At 37.8% G+C, this 19,093-nt stretch overlaps 1 protein-coding gene across 3 annotated transcripts in view; it reads right to left on the bottom strand.

Annotated features, from left to right (window-relative positions):
- FSIP1 (fibrous sheath interacting protein 1) overlaps positions 1-19,093 on the bottom strand; it is a 285,720-nt gene that overhangs the window by 242,738 nt on the left and 23,889 nt on the right. For all 3 annotated transcript variants that reach the window (XM_066277143.1, XM_066277142.1, XM_066277144.1), the window contains exons 4-5: positions 13,955-14,109; positions 11,132-11,225 (exon numbers count right to left, since the gene is read on the bottom strand). In XM_066277143.1, coding sequence (XP_066133240.1) covers positions 11,132-11,225; positions 13,955-14,109 — 249 coding nt within the window. The remainder of the gene's footprint in view (positions 1-11,131; positions 11,226-13,954; positions 14,110-19,093) is intronic.

Raw genomic sequence — 19,093 nt, 5'->3', positions numbered from 1 at the left:
ATCTTCATCATGTGCTTCCTGAGAGACCCACTGAGAAGGACACAGTATCACTTCTGTGGGATTCCTATCAAAAATGCATAACCTGAACCCAACAGCATAGAAAAAACAAAATGAAACTGAGGAGCAGTCTACAAAATAACAGCCTTATCGTCTTCAAAAATGCCAATGTCATAAAACACAAAGAATAACTAAAAAGATATGACAACTCAATGCAATACATAGCCTGGGATTTGCTTTGCCTATGAAGGATATTAGTGGAACAATTGGCAAAATTTGAATAAAACCTGTAGATAGGATAAGAGTATTATATCAATGTTAATTTCCTCATTTGTGTGTAAATTATATATATATATATGTATACGCACATGTATATGTATATATAAGTATAGGTATAGGTATAGGTATAGGGGTTTTTTTGTGTGTATTTTTTTCTGAAGCTGGAAACGGGGAGAGACAGTCAGACTCCCGCATGCGCCCAACCGGGATCCACCTGGCACGCCCACCAGGGGCAACGCTCTTCCCACCAGGGGGCGATGCTCTGCCCCTCCGAGGTGCCGCTCTGCCGCGACCAGAGCCACTCTAGCGCCTGGGGCAGAGGCCAAGGAGCCATCCCCAGCGCCCGGGCCATCTTTGCTCCAATGGAGCCTTGGCTGTGGGAGGGGAAGAGAGAGACAGAGAGGAAGGGGGGGGTGGAGAAGCAAATGGGCACTTCTCCTATGTGCCCTGGCCAGGAATCGAACCCGGGTCCCCCGCACGCCAGGCTGACGCTCTACCGCTGAGCCAACCGACCAGGGCTAGGTATAGGTATTGGTATAAAGACAGGGAGAGCAAAGAAAGATACAGTAAAATGTTAACACTTGGAGAACCTGGGTTAAGAGTATTTCAGAATTCTTTGTGCTTGTTTTGAGACTTTAGGTCTCAAATTACATCAAAACAGAAGTTAATAGAAAATATTTTCACATTCCTCACTACAAACATTTATCTTGGAAAAACAAAAACTCTCCTCAGAGATTAAGAGCAGAACTTGAAGGACTGACACCATTTTTAATGAGTCTTGAAAGAGGAAGATTGAAGGATATCATGTAAGCTGTTTGCTACCACCTAGGGAAGAAATTAAAGCCCATTCTAGACAAAGGGGAAAGACCTAAAAGGGAATGAGTTGAGAGTAGACAAAGTGACACAAGCGTGAGGCTGCTACCTGGTACACATTCTTTTGGAGGTGACCTTGGAGTTGGACAGAGTTCCCCAAAGAGAATGAGGAAACCCAGAGCTGCCAGGGCTCTGCCTCACTGGACACCTGGGGCTCTGGGCGGAGACTCCACACAAACGCTCAAACTACCCATGACGGCAGCAAAGCAGCAACGGCAGTATGGCAAAGTTAGGGGAGACAGGGCCTGAAATACTCACTCTCTCATTCACGCTCCACACACAAATACACACAAACCCTGCAATTCCTCATGGCCGGCCTATGGCCTGGAGGAGATTCAGATGTTCTGGCTTGCCTGTATAAATGAGAACTAGCCCTTCCCCACCACATCATTATGCCAACCAAAAATGAACACATTCAAATGACCCCTACAATTGAGAACGCTATTAGACCAAAAAATTTTTTCAATAAATTCAAAATATCAAGACAATAACCTCAATATTATATATTTTTATATTAGCTTTTAAACTATAGAATTTATGAAAATTCTGTAGAACAAAGGAAAGAACCATCATTTTCTAATTAACTATTAGATCAATGAGGAAATAAGAATACAGTAACAACTTACAGAGAATAATGATAACACCACACACCAAAGAATATAGTATAGAGATAAAGCTACATTCAGAAACAAATTTATAGCAATGATGATTTTGTCATATTGTTATGGGATGAACTGTATTCTATAAAAATTGATGTGTCAAAGCCCTAACCTCCTATGTGACTATACTTCAAGACAGGGCCTTTGAAGAGGTAATTAAAATTAAATGAGGGCCTGACAAGTGGAGAAGCAGTGGATGAAGCATCAGCCCAGGATGCTGAGGTCCCCAGGTTGAAAACCCCAAGGTCCATGGCTTGAGTGTGATATCATAGACATGATCCCAAGGTCACTGGCCTGAAACTCAAGGTTGCTGGCTTAAGTAAGGGATCACTGGCTCACCTGGAGCCCTGCCATCAAGGCACGTATGAGAAGAAATCAATGAACAACTAAAATGAAGTGGCTATGAGTTGTTGCTTCTCATCTCTCTCTCTCTCTCTCTCTCTCTCTCTCTCTCAAAAAATAAAATAAAATAAATCTGGATGGAACTCACAAATAAATATTTTTTAAATTAAATGAGGTCACTAGGCAGGATCCTAATCCAATAGAACTGGTAGCATTATAAGAAGAGAAAAAGACAGCAGAGATATCTTCACCCCTCTCCCCCACCCCTTGTGCACAAAGAAAAGGTCATATAAAGACACAGTGAAAAAGTGGCTATCTGCAAGCCAGGAAAAGAGACCTCACCAAAAAACAAATTTTCCAGCACCTTAAACTTGGACATCTAGCCTCCAGAACTGTGAGAAAATAAATTTCTGCTATTTAAGCAACCCAGCCTGGGGTATTTCTTTATGGCCGCCTTAGCAGAATAAGATATTTGAAGAGAAAATAAAATAAGCTTAATAACTCAATGGAAGAAGCTGGGAAAAACAATAAAAAAATAAGTTCACACTTGACCAATGATGGTGCAGTAGACTGAGAATCGGCCCCAGATACTGAGGGTCCCAGATTGAAACACTGAGTTCGCCAGCTTAAGTGTGGGCTCACCAGCTTGAGCACAGGGTTGCCAGCTAGAGTGTGGGATCATCCACATGATCCCAAGGTCACTGGCTTGAGCCCAAAGGTCACCGGCTTGAACCCAAGATCACTGGCTTGAACCCAAGGTCACTGGTTTGACCAGAGATCACTGGTTCAGCTTGAGTCCACTGGCCAAGTCACATATGAGAAGCAATCAATGAAAACTAAAGCGAAAGCAGCTACAGGCTGATGCTTCTCATCTTTCTCCTCTTCCCCTTCCTTTCTGTCTCTATCTCTCTGAAAAAAAAAAAAGCAAACAAAAAACAAATTCAAAAAAAAAAACCAAATTCATGAAAAAAATAATGATAAGAGATAAGAATAAAAATTAGCAAAGAAATTCAAAACTGGTTCTTATAGGTATAAAAAGAAAAATCTGCAAGTATACTTTTAAAAAGAGAAAACACTAATTGTAATCAAGACAGCACGGTACTAGTAGTGAAAGAACAGATAGATGGGTCACTGCAATAGAATAGAGGGTTCAGAAATAGACCCTCAAAAATATAGTCAACTGGCCATTAACAACAAAGCCAAGGCAATTACTTCAATGGAGAAAGGAATACCTCTTCAACAAATAAATGGTGCTAGAACAACAGAATGTCCATATGTAAAAAAGGACCTAGACACAGACCTTATACTTTTCACATAAATTAGCTCAAACTGGATTATAAACTTAAATGTAAAATAAAAAGTTATAAAACATCTAAAATAAAATGTAGGAGAAAAATTTAGGTGACCTTAGGCATGGTAATAAAGTGTTTATATCCAATACCAAAAGCATGACCAATGAAATTAAAAATTATAAATTGAACTTTATTAAAATTAAAAACTTCTGCTCTGCAAAGACAGAATGAAACAACATTCTATACCTAATTAAAATGACTAAAATCCAAAAAACTAAAATACCAATTGCTGGAAAGGATGCAGAGCAACAGGAATTCTAATTCTTTGCTGATCAAAATGCAAAACGGTATAGCCAATTTGGAACATAGGCAGTTTCTTACAAAGTTCGTCTTACCATATGACCCAACAGTCCTGGTCCTATATATTTACCCTAAATAAACCAACATTTTATGTCTATAGAAAAATCTGCACAGAATGTTTAAAGTAGCTTTTATTCATAATCACAAAAAAATGGGAGCAGTCAAGATTATCTTTCAATAGGTGAAGAAATAAACCATGGGATATTCATAGAAGGAAATGTTATTCCAAGACAAAAAGAAAACAGCTAGCAAACCACAGAAAGACATGGATGAATCTTAAGTGAATATTGCTAAGTGGAGGGCAAAAAAAAGTCTATAAAAACCACATACTGTATGATTCCAATTACAAAACATTTGGACAAGGCAAAATAGAGACAGCAATAGAATCAGTGGTGGTTATGGGTTTTTGGGAAAGAAGGGAAAGCTGACTAAAATTCACACAGGGAATGCTGCCTGATACTGTAATTTGACACTATGCATTTTTTGAAAACCTGTAACTTCACAGCACACAGAGCGAACCTTAACATATGCAAATTTGCAATAAACTATTTAAGATGTCATAGAATTCCAGATGGGATACAGAACGCTCAAAACAACCTGTGTTACAGATATATGAAACAATTTCACTAATGGGGATGGAATAAAAACATGCTTACCTCAAGTAACTCTGGAATACATAGAGAAAGACTAAAGGCAACTGCACATGAGCATTGTACTCCCATTGATTAAGTTATGTCCTATGGGGGTACACATAACAATTTTGATATCATTAAACATAAATGGTAGAATTGAATAATTAAGTAAATATATGGCCGTGATGACAGCCAGGTTTCTCACTGTTGGAGTGAAGGTTAGAGAAGAACAAGGGAGAAAGGCTAGACTGACCCATGCGGTAATAAAGGCAGAGACATCAGTATGAACTCATTTTTATCTTGTTATAGATACAGATAGTTACACATAGAAATATTCTAGATATGTGCATAACAGGTTAGTATACACACAAATATGTCCTTTCTCAGAGGGCCTAAATCAACAGCTCCCCAGTAGTAACAAGCACACCTAACATCCAAATCTTGATTTTTAATATTCTCCAATCATAGGACCCAGGGTCCCTTGGAAAAAACGACTGAATCTAGGACTCAGGTGGGATATACAGAAGATGAGTCTGGAGCGCCTTGTAATGCAAAAAAGGAAGAATGTGCTCAACAACCACAACAAAACAAACTTCACAATGATGGAAGTATGTCAAAGGGACACCAGAGCCAACTGAAAAAGCTCCCAATGGCTAAAACTGGAAAATTTGAGCAACAAAGTAAAGTGTTATTGGATTATATGCAAAGTATGTATATAATAAATATCCATAAGTCTATCCTGACATAAATAATAAACTGGGAGAATAGAAAAATTCCCCATGCACAATAAACCAGAATAATATATGTAAATAGTCTGCCTTCAAGAAGATAAAGCTTAACTCCCTACTCCTTTAAGTATGGTCTGTGCATGGTTAGTTCCTTCCGAAGAGGACAGTATGGGAAAGGAGTAAAAAGCAGAGGAACTTCACAGGGGAGAAATCTGACAACACTTCCTCAGCCTGGTGATCACAGTTAACATCAACAGTGATAAATTTCGTTGGTAGGATAATGTGATGATATCATGGAAAGGCACTTTCACTCTGTGGTCTTCCAAGAATGTACAACCATAGTCAAATCATGAGAAAAACATGACTTAAATCCCAATTGCTGGAAATTCTACAAAATACCTGACCAGCATGCCTTAAAACTGCCATGCTCATCAAAAACAAGCAAAGTCTGAGAAAGTATACAGCCAAGAGAAGCCTACGGAGATATGAGGACCAAATGTAATATACGATCCTGGATGAGATCCTGGAACAGAAAAAGAACATTAGGTAAATACTAAATTTCTGAAAAAAGTTATAGATTTTAGTCAATAATTTAGCAATACTGGTTCGTTAGTTGTTGTTAATGTACCATACTATTAATGTTAGTAATAGCAAAAACTGGTTGCAGGTATATGGTAAATCTCTGTACTATCTTCAAAATTTTCCTGTAAATCTAAAATTATGCTTAAAAAAATTAAGTTTAAAAATTTCTAGATTAAAAATAGAAAAAAAACATGAACAATAGTAGAAATACGAAATAGGGCATATAAACAAGGAGAATTATTATTTTTAAATATTACAGTATATGAAATTTTATGTTAGTAAAACTTAAAATCTTGATAAAATGGATACTTTAACATCTCAGTGACATGGCTGTATTGCCAAAATTGACTCCAGAGAGGGGCTAGTAAACTGAAATATAAGAGTAAATATGAAAGAAGCTGAACCAAGAGTCAGAGAATGAACTCCAAGAAATGATTTGAACCAGATGGTTCTTCCAGTGAAATCTTTCAAATTTTTAGGGAACAGATAATCCCCGTGTTATATAAACTATTTCAAATCATAGAAAATGGCCAGCCAGTCCCATTCATTCTATGAAGTTAACACAGCCTGATAGAGCACACACACACGCATCCCCCACCACTACCATGGACATATACATGGGAAACACGGTCTCTCTCTCTTTCTCTCTCTCTCTTTCTCTTTCTCTCTCTCTCTTTTTCTCTCTTTCTCTCTCTCTTTCTCTTTCTTTCTCTTTCTCTCTTTCTCTCTTTTCTCTCTCTCTCCTTCTCTCTCTCTCTTTCTCTCTCTCGCTCACACACACACAGCCTATCTCACATATAAATATAGATGCAAAAAATTATTCTGAATAAATTCAGCCATTCAAATTTGGTACTGAATTCAAAGAATAATCCTGAATAAAGGAATAAAACACTTAGTATTTAAATCTATTAATTTAACACATTAAATAAGTTTTTCACATAAGAAAAACTTTATTATAGTTTCTTCCAGAAACATCCTCATAGAAGCACCCAGAAATAATGCCTACCAGACATCTATCCGGGCATCCTGTAACCCAGTCAAGTTGACAAATTGACCATCACAAAGACTGGATGGATGGTGAAACCATTAACCAAGATAGAGAAAACATGCGAAAGGAGGATTAGGTTTCCACAATGAGAAGTAAAGACAGGGGTGGGGGAGGGCAGAGAGAACTACAGTGTTTCCCCGAAAATAAGACAGTGTCTTATATTGATTTTTGCTCCTAAAGACGCACTAGGTCTTATTTTCAAGGGATGTCTTATTTTTCCATGAACAAGAATTCACATTTATTATTGAACAAAAAAATCAACATTTATTAATATACTGTAGTCATGTCATCACAAACAACAGCATAACCAGCCAAACTCTGAATTCCATCAAGAATTTCTTGTGACTCTATTTCCATGTACAACAATCTACCCCGTTTCCCTGAAAATAAGACAGTGTCTTATATTAACTTTTGCTCCTAAAGATGCACTAGGTCTTATTTTCAGGGGATGTTTTATTTTCAGAGAAACATGGTAGCAGGGAACAATGAATCCAGCAAAAATGCTACTGTTCTATGAGTGGTCAACTGTGTCAGATGCTAAAGAGCTGTCGAGTAAGATAGAAATTGGAAGTATGTCACCAGATTAAGAATTTAGGAAGACTACTGATGAAGTATAGGAGAATATACAAACTACTGAGGAATTAAGAAGTTGGACTTTGACCAGGTAGCACAAGTAAGTGTGGATGATACTTTGGAGAAGTCCGACCTTTAAGGAAAAGAGGAAAATTGAATGGCTTCTGTTTAGAAGTAGGGTGAAGAACTGAGGGAAGAGGTTTTTTATATGTATGTTTGGTTGGTTTGAAGGCTCTTTGATTCCGTTTTAAGACCAGAATATTTAAGCATGGAGAACTGAAGGGAAGAAGCCAGAAAAGAGAGAGGGTGAAATTTTAGGTGATTGATGGGTCCAGAGTCAGAGCAAGATGGATGAAAGGCATGAGATGTTACTGACTTTTTGGCCTTCTAGAAGCGCACCTTCCCTCAAATTAAAGTAGGAGTAAAGGGGGGTGGAGGAGCACAATCAGAGTGCAGTTTGGAGACAGAAAGAAAGAATAAGGAAAAATTTCCACCCAGTTGATACATTTCCTCTAGACAGTAAGACTGCCAGAGTGAAGAACCTGCAGGAGAGAACAGGTGGTTCAATGCATAGTCACTACTGGAAGAGCCACTTTGGAGGCTGCAAACAAAACTGCCAGGCAATACTGAGAATCCAAGAGGTTAAACACTGCAATTTTTCAGCTGTACAGGTAGCGTAGTTATTTTATTTCCTCCCTCGGTCCTCTGCAAATCAGAGCAGAAAGAAATTTCTTCTTGGAATATTTAATCTTAACATTCAAAAGCAGAAGTATCATATACCTGAATTTCACAGAAAAGCACTTCTAGAGAAGTGTTCACAGATCCTGAGAGGCATGATTAATATATACATTGTTGCTGTGTGCTTATACACACTTATAAATTTAGAGCTAGAAACATGAGGCAAATGTGACAAAGGCAAAAAGAAATAATCTCTATGAAAACACCAATAACAAACAACCCTATCACTGATGTGTCTGTCTCAGAGTACTGAATTCTAACTCTACCCATCAGATAAATGCTAAAAACTAAGGATAACTTCTGGTATAGTAAAGAATTTTGATTTTCACAACATTCTCTAGAAAAACTAAAAAGTGATCCCTCAAAAATGTAGTGGTATAGACTTAAAATATTGCCAAGATCTCTAGCAAGCGCAATTACTGTCTACTCCAAAATCTCAATAAATCTGAGCTTATCAACTCTGGACTATGAAGTCAAAATGTGGTCAAAATCAATTTAATATGGCTTTTATTTCTCTCTTGGCATCAAGGCTTCATTTGTGTGTAGTACCTACAGTAAAACTAAGTAACAACTCAACAACAAACACCTTTTCTGTCTTTTTGTTCTTTGATATTGGTTATTTGTGATGTGAGAAGGGCACTAGGATGCATTTTCTGTTTGAGGGGCTGGAAAACAGGTTGGAAGTTGACATTCTGATATCAGCCCAAAGTTTGTCAAGTTATTCTTAAAAAGTAAAGAAATGAGTGGGAAAGAAAGAATAATCATCCTAAGAATTTCTCCCCCTTTTTAAAGGTAAAAAGTAAGAATAAAAGTAGAAAGTAGGTTTGGGTATGTTTTACATGTGTGTTTAAAGTTCAAGTCCAAATACATCTGGCTCTAACACAGGGGTCCCCAAACTACGGCCCGCAGGCCGCATGCGGCCCCCTGAGGCCATTTATCCGGCCCCCGCCACACTTTCAGAAGGGGCACCTCTTTCATTGGTGGTCAGTGAGAGGAGCATAGTTCCCATTGAAATACTGGTCAGTTTGTTGATTTAAATTTACTAGTTTTTTATTTTAAATATTGTATTTGTTCCCGTTTTGTTTTTTTACTTTAAAATAAGATATGCACAGTGTGCACAGGGATTTGTTCATAGTTTTTTTTTTATAGTCCGGCCCTCCAACAGTCTGAGGGACAGTGAACTGGCCCCCTGTGTAAAAAGTTTGGGACCCTTGCTCTAACATCTTCAAGACTTTTTTCAAGTATATATATTAACTAGATGCTGCCATCTACTGGACAATTTATAAGGGATTTGTGCTTTACTGGTACAAAAAACTTTCACGGAGAGAAACAACATAAGATTTCTGTTATCATAATAAGCCTTATTAAGAATATTTTACTTTAAAATTTATGGCTGTATATATGCTTGATAAAAATAATTTTTAAATATTCATTTTTTATATTTTAATTAAAATGAGTAATCGAAGTTCAGTGAATGACATGGGAAACAAAATAATCTCAATGATATAAGCAGTTTCACACCACTTTATAAAATGCTGCTGTGTCGTAATAGTAGGAATATGAGACTTACAAAAATCAGTGCTATGTGGTCAAATTGGACTCTTGAATTTATATTCATTTCTTTCACTCTGCTAATAATACCTTCTTAAACCAAAGATTCCAAAAGTTTACTCTTTTGGAATAAGGTTATAATTATGATTTATTGTTACACATGTTAAAAATATTTTTTAAATGTGTAATTAAGCTAATAATGTAGTCTAAAGTAAATCCTATCTCTTTGGGTTTTAAAGATTTTTTTATTGGTTTGAGAGAGTAAGAGAGAGAGGAAGAGGGAGAGAGACATCTCTTCCTAGCTTCTGGTGGCTCCAGAATCCTTGGTGATCCTTGGGTTGTTGCTACGGTACATTATTCTAATCTCTGCCTCTATCCTCACACGGCCTTCTTCCCTGTCATTGTGTCTCTGTGTTTCTATTAGTCTTCTCTTCTTAGAAGGGCACCAATTATTGAATTTAGAACTCACTCTAATTTCATATAACCTCATCTAAACTAACTACATGTGCAGAGATCCTATTTGAAAATAAGGCCACATTCTGAGGTTCCAGGTGGACGTGAACTGTGGAGGGACAGTACTGAGCTGGCTATATGCAGAAACTGGCCAGCATCATTCTCTCTGCACGGAGACAAACCCAAGCAGATTCTGAGCTCTCAGTGCTGAGTCTGATAAGAAACAAACCTGAAGGAATTTCATCCACATCAAAGCTCATGCTAAAGAGTTACAGTAGCCTAGGTCAGGTTCTTGAGATTGTAAAATGTGAGACATTCAGTTTGTAAAAGACAAGTGGAGTCTAGGATTCTCCGAGAAATCAGAGTCCCTTGCTTGTAGCCAGTCTATTGCCCAAGCAATACTAGATGACCACTTCTGTGATGCAGGTTATGTGATGTAAGTGTTCTGTCAAAAAATACCAACTGCTTACCAATCCCTAAATTTTCATCACTTTCTTCTGTATAAGAAGAAAAAGGATAACGAGGAGGAGGATAGGAATCACAAATATACTTACACACAAGAGGGGAAGAAGAAACGTATGTGCAAAACTAGCTGGCTGGTCTCAGAAAAGCAGGACTGGGAGAGAACAGGGAATAGGACGAATCAGTAATGGATTTTTCTGAAAGGAGTGCAGAGGCCTGACTGGAATACCTCGTGGGAAGGATCCGAGGCTGTTAGGAGGCTATGTGTTTAAAATGGGTGTTCAGAGGCATCTAAGACACATTAGGAAGTAAAGGCAAAGACATGCTTTGTCTAGTTCCCAATTTTTCACTCTTGTTCCCCTACCCTTGAGCAGATACAAGCCCTTAGAAACTCTGAAACATACCTAAGCTCAAAGTAGTTCCATATAATCCTACCTAATGTGATCATTTCCTCTAAAAAAGAGTGAAACAAAGAAAAAGAAAAAATAATTGAAATGGGAATTTTACCTTAATCCAAATATTCTGCGCTGAGATAAAAATAAAATGAATCAATTTTACTCACTTACAGTTTCTTCTGATGCAGCAGTCAAAGCTAGAAACTTTCTTGTATTTTCCATTTCCTCATAACTTGGTGACGTTTCACTATTTCTTGCAGACTAATGAAAGAGAAATGAAAATTTAAATATAAAAAAAAGAAGGCAACATGATATTTTGTTAAATTTCAACATAGTACATATGTTTCCAATCGGGTACATAAAGAAGACTTAGGTCACTTTTATTCCTTTAAAAATTAGTAAATCTATTAATGTTTCCTGTCACCACAAAATTCTGTCAACAAGTATTCCCAAATAGAGTTGGAATATATGTCTACCATTATATAATAATTACCTTGCTTAAGGTTTCTTAAGTTTCTATTTAATATTTCTATAACTAGTGAGTAACCTAAAAGTACATAATCAGATTGCAATTTCAGAACTACTAGTACATTTTATTATGTTTACAGTAACAGTTCTTATTTCCAAGCAAGTAAAACTTTGCCTTGAGATTCAACAAGAATAAATGATAGACTAATTTTTTTCTTTTAAAATTTACACAAATTATCTAGTTTCTTTTTTTTTAAGTGAGAGGAGGGGAGATAATGAGACAGACTCCTACATGTGCCCCAACCGGGATCCACCCAGCAACCCCCATCTGGGGCAGATGCTTGAATCAACCGAGCTATCCTCAGCGCCCGTGCCATTGGCTGTGAGAGGGGAAGAAGGAGAGAAGAGGGAGAGGACAGGCAAGAGAAGCAGATGGTTGCTTCTCATGTGTGTCCTGACTGGAGATCGAACCCAGGACACCCACACACAGGACTGACGCTCTATGCATTGAGCCTACTGGCCAGCGCCATTTCTCTAGTTTAAAGCACTGCATTTTGGTTTTTTGTTTGTTTGTGTTTGTTTGTTTAATTTTTAAATTCTACTTAGAAAATTAACTTTAACAGGGTGTCAATGATCAAAAAGAGTACAAGGGCCCTGGCCGGTTGGCTCAGCGGTAGAGCGTCGGCCTAGCGTGCGGAGGACCCGGGTTCGATTCCCGGCCAGGGCACATAGGAGAAGCGCCCATTTGCTTCTCCACCCCTCCGCCGAGCTTTCCTCTCTGTCTCTCTCTTCCCCTCCTGCAGCCGAGGCTCCATTGGAGCAAAGATGGCCCGGGCGCTGGGGATGGCTCCTTGGCCTCTGCCCCAGGCGCTAGAGTGGCTCTGGTCGCAACATGGCGACCCCCAAGGATGGGCAGAGCATCGCCCCCTGGTGGGCAGAGCGTCGCCCCATGGTGGGCGTGCCGGGTGGATCCCGGTCGGGCGCATGCGGGAGTCTGTCTGACTGTCTCTCCCTGTTTCCAGCTTCAGAAAAAAAAATGAAAAAAAAAAAAAAAAGAGTACATAGGTTTCAGGTTAACATTTCTATAGCATTTGAACTGTTCATTGCGTTATATACACATCACCCAAAGTCAAATCAATTTTCCATTAATTTTCACCTTATATTTGTCCCTCTTTACACCCTATGCCTCCTCCTCCCCCCATCCCCATTCCCTCACATTCCCTTCCACCTGGTAACCACTTTGCTTTTATCTATGTCCATAAGTCTCAGTTTTATATACTACCTATGTGTAAAATCATACAGTTCTTTGCTTTTTCTGATTTACTTATTTCACTCAGTATAATGTTCTCAAGGTCCATCCATGTTGTCGTAAATTTCACTGTTGTCATTTCTTATTGCTGAGTAGTATTTTGTTGTATATGTGTACTTTGTTATTAATTCATATTATTGTCTGGGAAATTTCCTCCGAAGTCAGTCAACTGATCAAGGAGAAGTTTATCAAAAATAACCAGTTATCACAATGTTCCTCACCTTAAAAGTGCTCTCCTTTGAGGGACCAAGTTCAAGTGTGAGCCAATAACTATACATCAAGTCAGTGCCAATATCTGGTCCACACTCACCCCTCAATACTAGAGAAAGTAAGAGGGCCAAGGAAGCCAAGGCAATATTGACACAGAAGCAGAGAATGGTCCCATGCTTCAAGCACTTTACAGTGTCCCAAAGAGATCTTGACCAGCACTTGACAGCACATGTTCACAAAAGTTTACTCAAATAGGCCCTGGCCAGTTGGCTCAGTGGTAGAGCGTCAGCCTAAAATGTGAATGTCCCAGGTTTGATTCCCAGTCAGGACACACAGGAGAAGCGACCATCTGCTTCTCTGCCCCTTCCCTTACTTTTCTCTCCCCCCCCCCCAACAGCCATGGCTCAGTTGGTTCTACCTAGTTGGCCCCAGAGCACTGAGGATGGATCCAGGCCTCTGCCTCAGGTGCTAAAAATATCTCGGTTGCCAAGCAATGGAGCAACACCCCAGATAAGCAGCAAGCATTCCCCAATAGGGAGCTTGCAGGGTGGGTCCCTGTTGGTGGAGGTGCACACAGGGGTCTGTCTCTCTGTTTCCCTTTCTCTCACTTCATTTAAAAAAAATAAGTTTACTCAAATAATAATGAGAACCAGGAAGTTAAAGCTTTGTATATATGTAGATTTATCTCCAAAATGTAAGCTTGCTGAAGAAAAAGTGGATATACATACTTAATGAAAGTAGGTATCACACCCTTTCCATTCTAGAGATGGAGGAGCCCCAGCCTGACACTCAAGAGGCCTAGTGGGTTGTCCCTGTGGAACAATCACACCAGTCAGTGCCAGTGCAGTGCCTGAAATCTAGGATGCTGAAACATTACCTATCTCACCAAAATAAATCAATTAAAAAAGACCACATAATAAAAACTACCACCATCCATGCTTTTCTTACTCATCACAGAGAAAATTGCTTCTTACATATCAGCATGTGGTTATACAATTCTTACCTTAAGGTCTTCCCATAGCTTTTTTCTCATTTCTACACCTTGTTTCTTAACTTCTTTTTCTCTATATTGTTTCTTCACCAGTATTTTATCAAGCCTCTTCATCTTCTGAATAGCATTTTGAAGTTGAGAATCTAATTCTTTTAATTCAGGTTCATCTATATTTTGTTGAAAGTAGGGATAAGCCTGAAGTTTAGCAAACCATAAAATTTTGTTTTGTTTTGGTTTTACTATTTCTTCTTTCACTTGACAAATACTATGGCTGCTGGTAATAACTAACATTGGGATCAAGTATCTTGATTTACAAGGTGCTATCACTTGTATTTTTTCATATAATTATCTAATAACCCTGTGAAATAGACATGCATCTCTATCTTACAGTTGAGATAACTGGGTGTCCCAGTAGAGCCCAAGCTCTACTCGATCAGGCATTCCTGATTCGACTTTCCTGTGCAGTGGGACACTCCCGCTTATTAGCATGGCTGGCAGACTCTTCGAGACTACTCTTGAGGTGGCTATGAGGATTCTACTTATCAGTGCCGACACCAGCTGCCACCGGAGGAAAGACACAACCACACACAAGTCAATTGCAAGAATCAGACAGGCAGTTTACTACTCACAAATCCTTTTGGCGTGCCAGCGTACAGCTTAAGAGGGCCCTGTCGGTGTGCTCCTCTCGACTCTTTGGTCAGAGTGGCATGGAGACGGTCCAAGTTCAGGCTGGGAGTCTGGGTGACTACTGCAGCAGGGGGCCCCTTAGCTTTAGTACCTTTTCTGGCCAACACCTTCTAACAGGTGTCAATCTACAGGATTATCACCTCAAACCACCTTTTTGGGAGTTCCTCACGGGGAGCCCTTTTTATGTTAATCTACTGAAATGTTACATCAAGCCACTTTTAAGGTGTTCCTAGGGAAGCTTCTTGTTTCTGTTAATTTACAGAGTTATGACATCAAGCCAGTTCTTATATCTATGTATAACTTCACACACACACTAACTGGGCCCTTCTCAAAAGTCAGAGTCTATTTATCATATTTGTACACACTATTTTAATTCCTATCCAGGTGGCATAACTTTATTTAATTTCCTTAATTGATTTTAATATTATATCTTAATTACTTTTATATATTTTCCATGTTTTTCTATATTTCTATGTATTTAATTACTATAATATTATATTACTACAACACTGGGTCCTTTCAAATAGCCAATAATTTATAGCATTGAACCCAGAAATGGGTCTTGTATAATTTTAAATACCAAATTCTTTCTACTTCATTCTGCAATAGCTTCTATATTCCTAAGTAACACATAAGGAATAACACAAAGACACTATTCTAAAGCTGCTTCAGACTAACTAAAAGAGAAAGTATGTACACAATAGCTACAGTAAAATCTAGCATGTCATAAGTGACACAAAACAGTTCCAATAAATATATAGAAACATTTTCAGAAAAGTACTTCGTGTAACTGGACATCTTTTACCTATGCCCCTCCCACTTCTATTTTCCTGAAGTACTGTACCTAAAAATGTTCTTGAATTGTGGATAATTAGTAGTAACTTATTTGAAATTAGGGACTCTATAGAACTTTCATCATTCAAGTCTTAGCTTATGTTTAATGATGTTAATAATAGCAGCTAACACTTATAGAGTGACCTGACAGACACAGTGTTAAGTGCTTTATTTATATGCATTATATCATTTAACCCTCATCATAACCCCATGGATGGTACAATTGTCCCCATTTTATAAATTATTAACTAAGGCTAATTTGTAAGGGACTAATATATATAATCAAGATGATATAACTAGTATATGGCAGAGTCAGTTTCCACTCAGAACTGTCTGACTCCAGAACCAAAGCTCTTTACCACCAGGCAATACGTCCCTGTAAAGTATGCCGAAAGATGAAAATCTGGCAATGCGCATAAATGCTCAAATTCTAGTCTCAGCTACCCCAGTTTAGACAGTTAGAAATGCTATGTTATGCTAAGAAAGGCCAAATTTTGTGACTCTTGAAAATCCAAAGGGTCCAAAGATGTTTTTCTATAATGTATATTACTTCCTCTTTAAGGAAAATAAAATATTTTAAGTGGGGCTAAACTTATCCAAAAAGAACTCTGATTATATTAATACAGAGGCTCTGCAAATCTTATTGCTTATGTATTCCAAATGCAACAGCCTCTAGTTCTAATTCCTGCCTGCAATTCTTAGTATTCTCAGGCTTCATGTACATAGCTGGTCTATATAACAGGCTTTTTATTTTTTAATTTTTATTTATTGTGTTAACATGGTTTCAAGTGCCCCACTCAATATAACACCCTCACCCCCTCACAATGTGCCCTCATGCCCCATGCAAAGTTTCCTTCCATTCCCATTTCATTCACCCCTTTTGCTCCCCTGCTCCCCACTTCCATCCCCCCTCTCCCTCTGGGACCTGCTGCCCTGTTATCTGTATCTATATGTTATATATATATTGGCTAATATGTTCTATTATGTTATATAAAATTTGGCTAATTCCTTCACCTTCTTTGATCCTATCCCCTGGTACCCCTTCTGTTCGACAGGTGTCCATCTGTTCCTTGTAACCTTGTCTCTGTTTCTATTTTGTTCTTCAGTTTATGGTGTTCATTAGATTCCACATATAAATAAGATCATAGGATATTTGTCTTCTCTGCCTGGCTTATTTCACTTAGCATAACAATTTCCAGGTCCATCCATGCCATCGCAAAAGATAAGATTTCCTTCTTTTTCATGGCCACATAGCATTCCACTGTGTATATGTACCACTGCTTTTTAATCCTCTCGTCCACTGACGGACACTTGGGTTGTTTCCAGATCTTGGCTATTGTAAGCAATGCTGCAATAAACATGGGGGTGCATTTCTTCTTTTGAATCAGTGATATGGTGTTCTTGGGATATACTTCTGAAAGTGGGATAGCTGGGTCATAAGGCAGTTCCATTTTTAACTTTTTGAGGAAACACCATACTGTTTTCCACAGTGGCTGCACCAGTCTGCATTCCCACCAGCAGTGCAGGAGGGTTCCCTTTTCTCCACATCTTCACCAGCACTTGTTTGTTGACTTGTTAATGAGCACCATTCTGACTGGTGTGAGGTGATATCTCACTGTGGTTTTAATTGCATTTGTCTGATGATTAGTGACATTGAACAGTTTTTCATATGCCTAATGGCCATTTGTATGTCCTCTTTGGAGAAATGTCTATTCAATTTCTTTGCCCATTTTTAAATTGGATTGTCTGCCTTCCTGGTGTTGAGTTTTAGTAGTTCTTTATAAATTTGGTTATTAATCCTTTATCAGATGTATCAGCAAATATGCTCTCCCATTGAGTAGGTTGTCTTTTTATTTTGTTAATGGTGTCTTTCACTGTGTAAAAGCTTTTTAGTTTTATATAGGCCCATTTGTTTGTTTTGTCCTTCATTTCACTTTCCTGCAGAGATATATGGGCAAAAATATTGCTACAAGAGATATAGGAGAGTCTGCTGCCTATGTTTTCTTCCAAGATTTTTATGTTTTCGCAACTTACATTTAAGTCTTTTATCCATTTTGAGTTTCTTTTTGTAAATGGTGTAAGACGGTAATCTAGTTTCATTTTTTTGCATGTGCCTGTCCCATCTTCCCAACTGCATTTATTATTAAAGAGACTGTCTTTACTCCATTGTATACTCTTGCATCCTTTGTCAAATATTAATTGACCATAAAGGTGTGGGTTTATTTCTGGGTTCTCAGTTCTGTTCCATTGATCTATATGCCTGCTCTTATGCCAGTACCAACCTGTTTTGATTACAATGGCCTTGTAGTATAACTTGATATCAGGGTGTGATACCTCCCACTTTGTTTTTCATTTTCAAGATTGCTGAGTCTATTCAGGTTCTTTTTTGGTTTTTTATAAATTTTCAGAATATTTGTTCTAGCTCTGTAAAGTATGCCATTAGTATTTTAATAAGAATTGCACTAAATCTATAGATTGCTTTAGGTAGTACAGACATTTTAATGTTAATTCTTCCTATCCATGAACACAGTATATGCTTCCACTTGTTTGTATCCTCCTCAATTTCTTTTTTTCAATGTCTTATAATTTTCCAAGTACAAGTCTTTTACCTTCTTGGTTAAATTTACTGCTAGATACTTTACTTTTTTTGTTGCAATAGTGAAGGGAATTGTTTCCTTAATTTCTCTTTTTGATAGTTCATTGTTGGTGAATGAAAATGCAACTGATTTCTGAATATTAATTTTATATCTTGCCATATTGCCAAATTTATTTATCAAGTCCAGTAGTTTTTTGGCTGAAACTTTAGGATTTTCTATGTACAGTATCATGTAATCAGTAAATAATGACAGTTTTACTTCTTTCCAATTTGGATGCCTTTTATTTTTTATTCTTGTCTTGATTGCTGTGGCTAGGACTTCCAGAACTATGTTGAATAAGAGTGGTAAAGGAGGCACCCCTGTCTTATTCCTGATCTTAAGGGGATTACTTTTCATTTTTGCCCATTGAGTATGATGTTGGCTGTTGCTTTGTTACATATGAACTTTATTATGTTGAGGTATGTTCCTGTATTCCCACTTTGCTGAGAGTTTTGATCATAAATGGGTGCTGAATTTTATCAAATGCTTTTTCTTCATCTATTAATAAGATCATGTGATTTTTATCCTTCCTTTTGTTTATGTGATGAATCATGTTTATTGATTTATAAATATTGTACCAGCCTTGCTTTGCCAGAATAAATCCCATTTGATCATGATGTATGATCTTTTTAATGTATGGCTGGATCCAGTTTACTAATATTTTGTTGAGAATTTTAGCATCTATGTTCATCAGGGATATTGGCCTGTAGTTTTTTTTCTTTGTAGTATCTTTACTTAATTTTGGAATTAGGATAATGCTTGTCTCATAAAATGAGCTTGGAAGTCTTCCCTGCTCATTTTTTATTTTATTATCTTATTTTTATTAATTTTAATACAGTGTCATTGATAAATCAGGATACATATGTTCAGAGAAAACATCTCCAGATTATTTTGACATTTGATTATGCTGCATACCCCTCACCCAAAGTCAAATTGTCTTCCGCCACCTTCTATCTGGTTTTCTTTGTGCCCCTCACCCCCTCTTTCTCCTTCC

This window comes from Saccopteryx bilineata, chromosome 4 (genome assembly GCF_036850765.1).
Source record: "Saccopteryx bilineata isolate mSacBil1 chromosome 4, mSacBil1_pri_phased_curated, whole genome shotgun sequence".
In the NCBI taxonomy this organism is placed as follows: Eukaryota; Metazoa; Chordata; class Mammalia; order Chiroptera; family Emballonuridae; genus Saccopteryx; species Saccopteryx bilineata.
The sequence above is the reverse complement of the archived record's forward strand: the minus strand, read 5'-3'. Positions and strand labels throughout refer to the sequence as shown.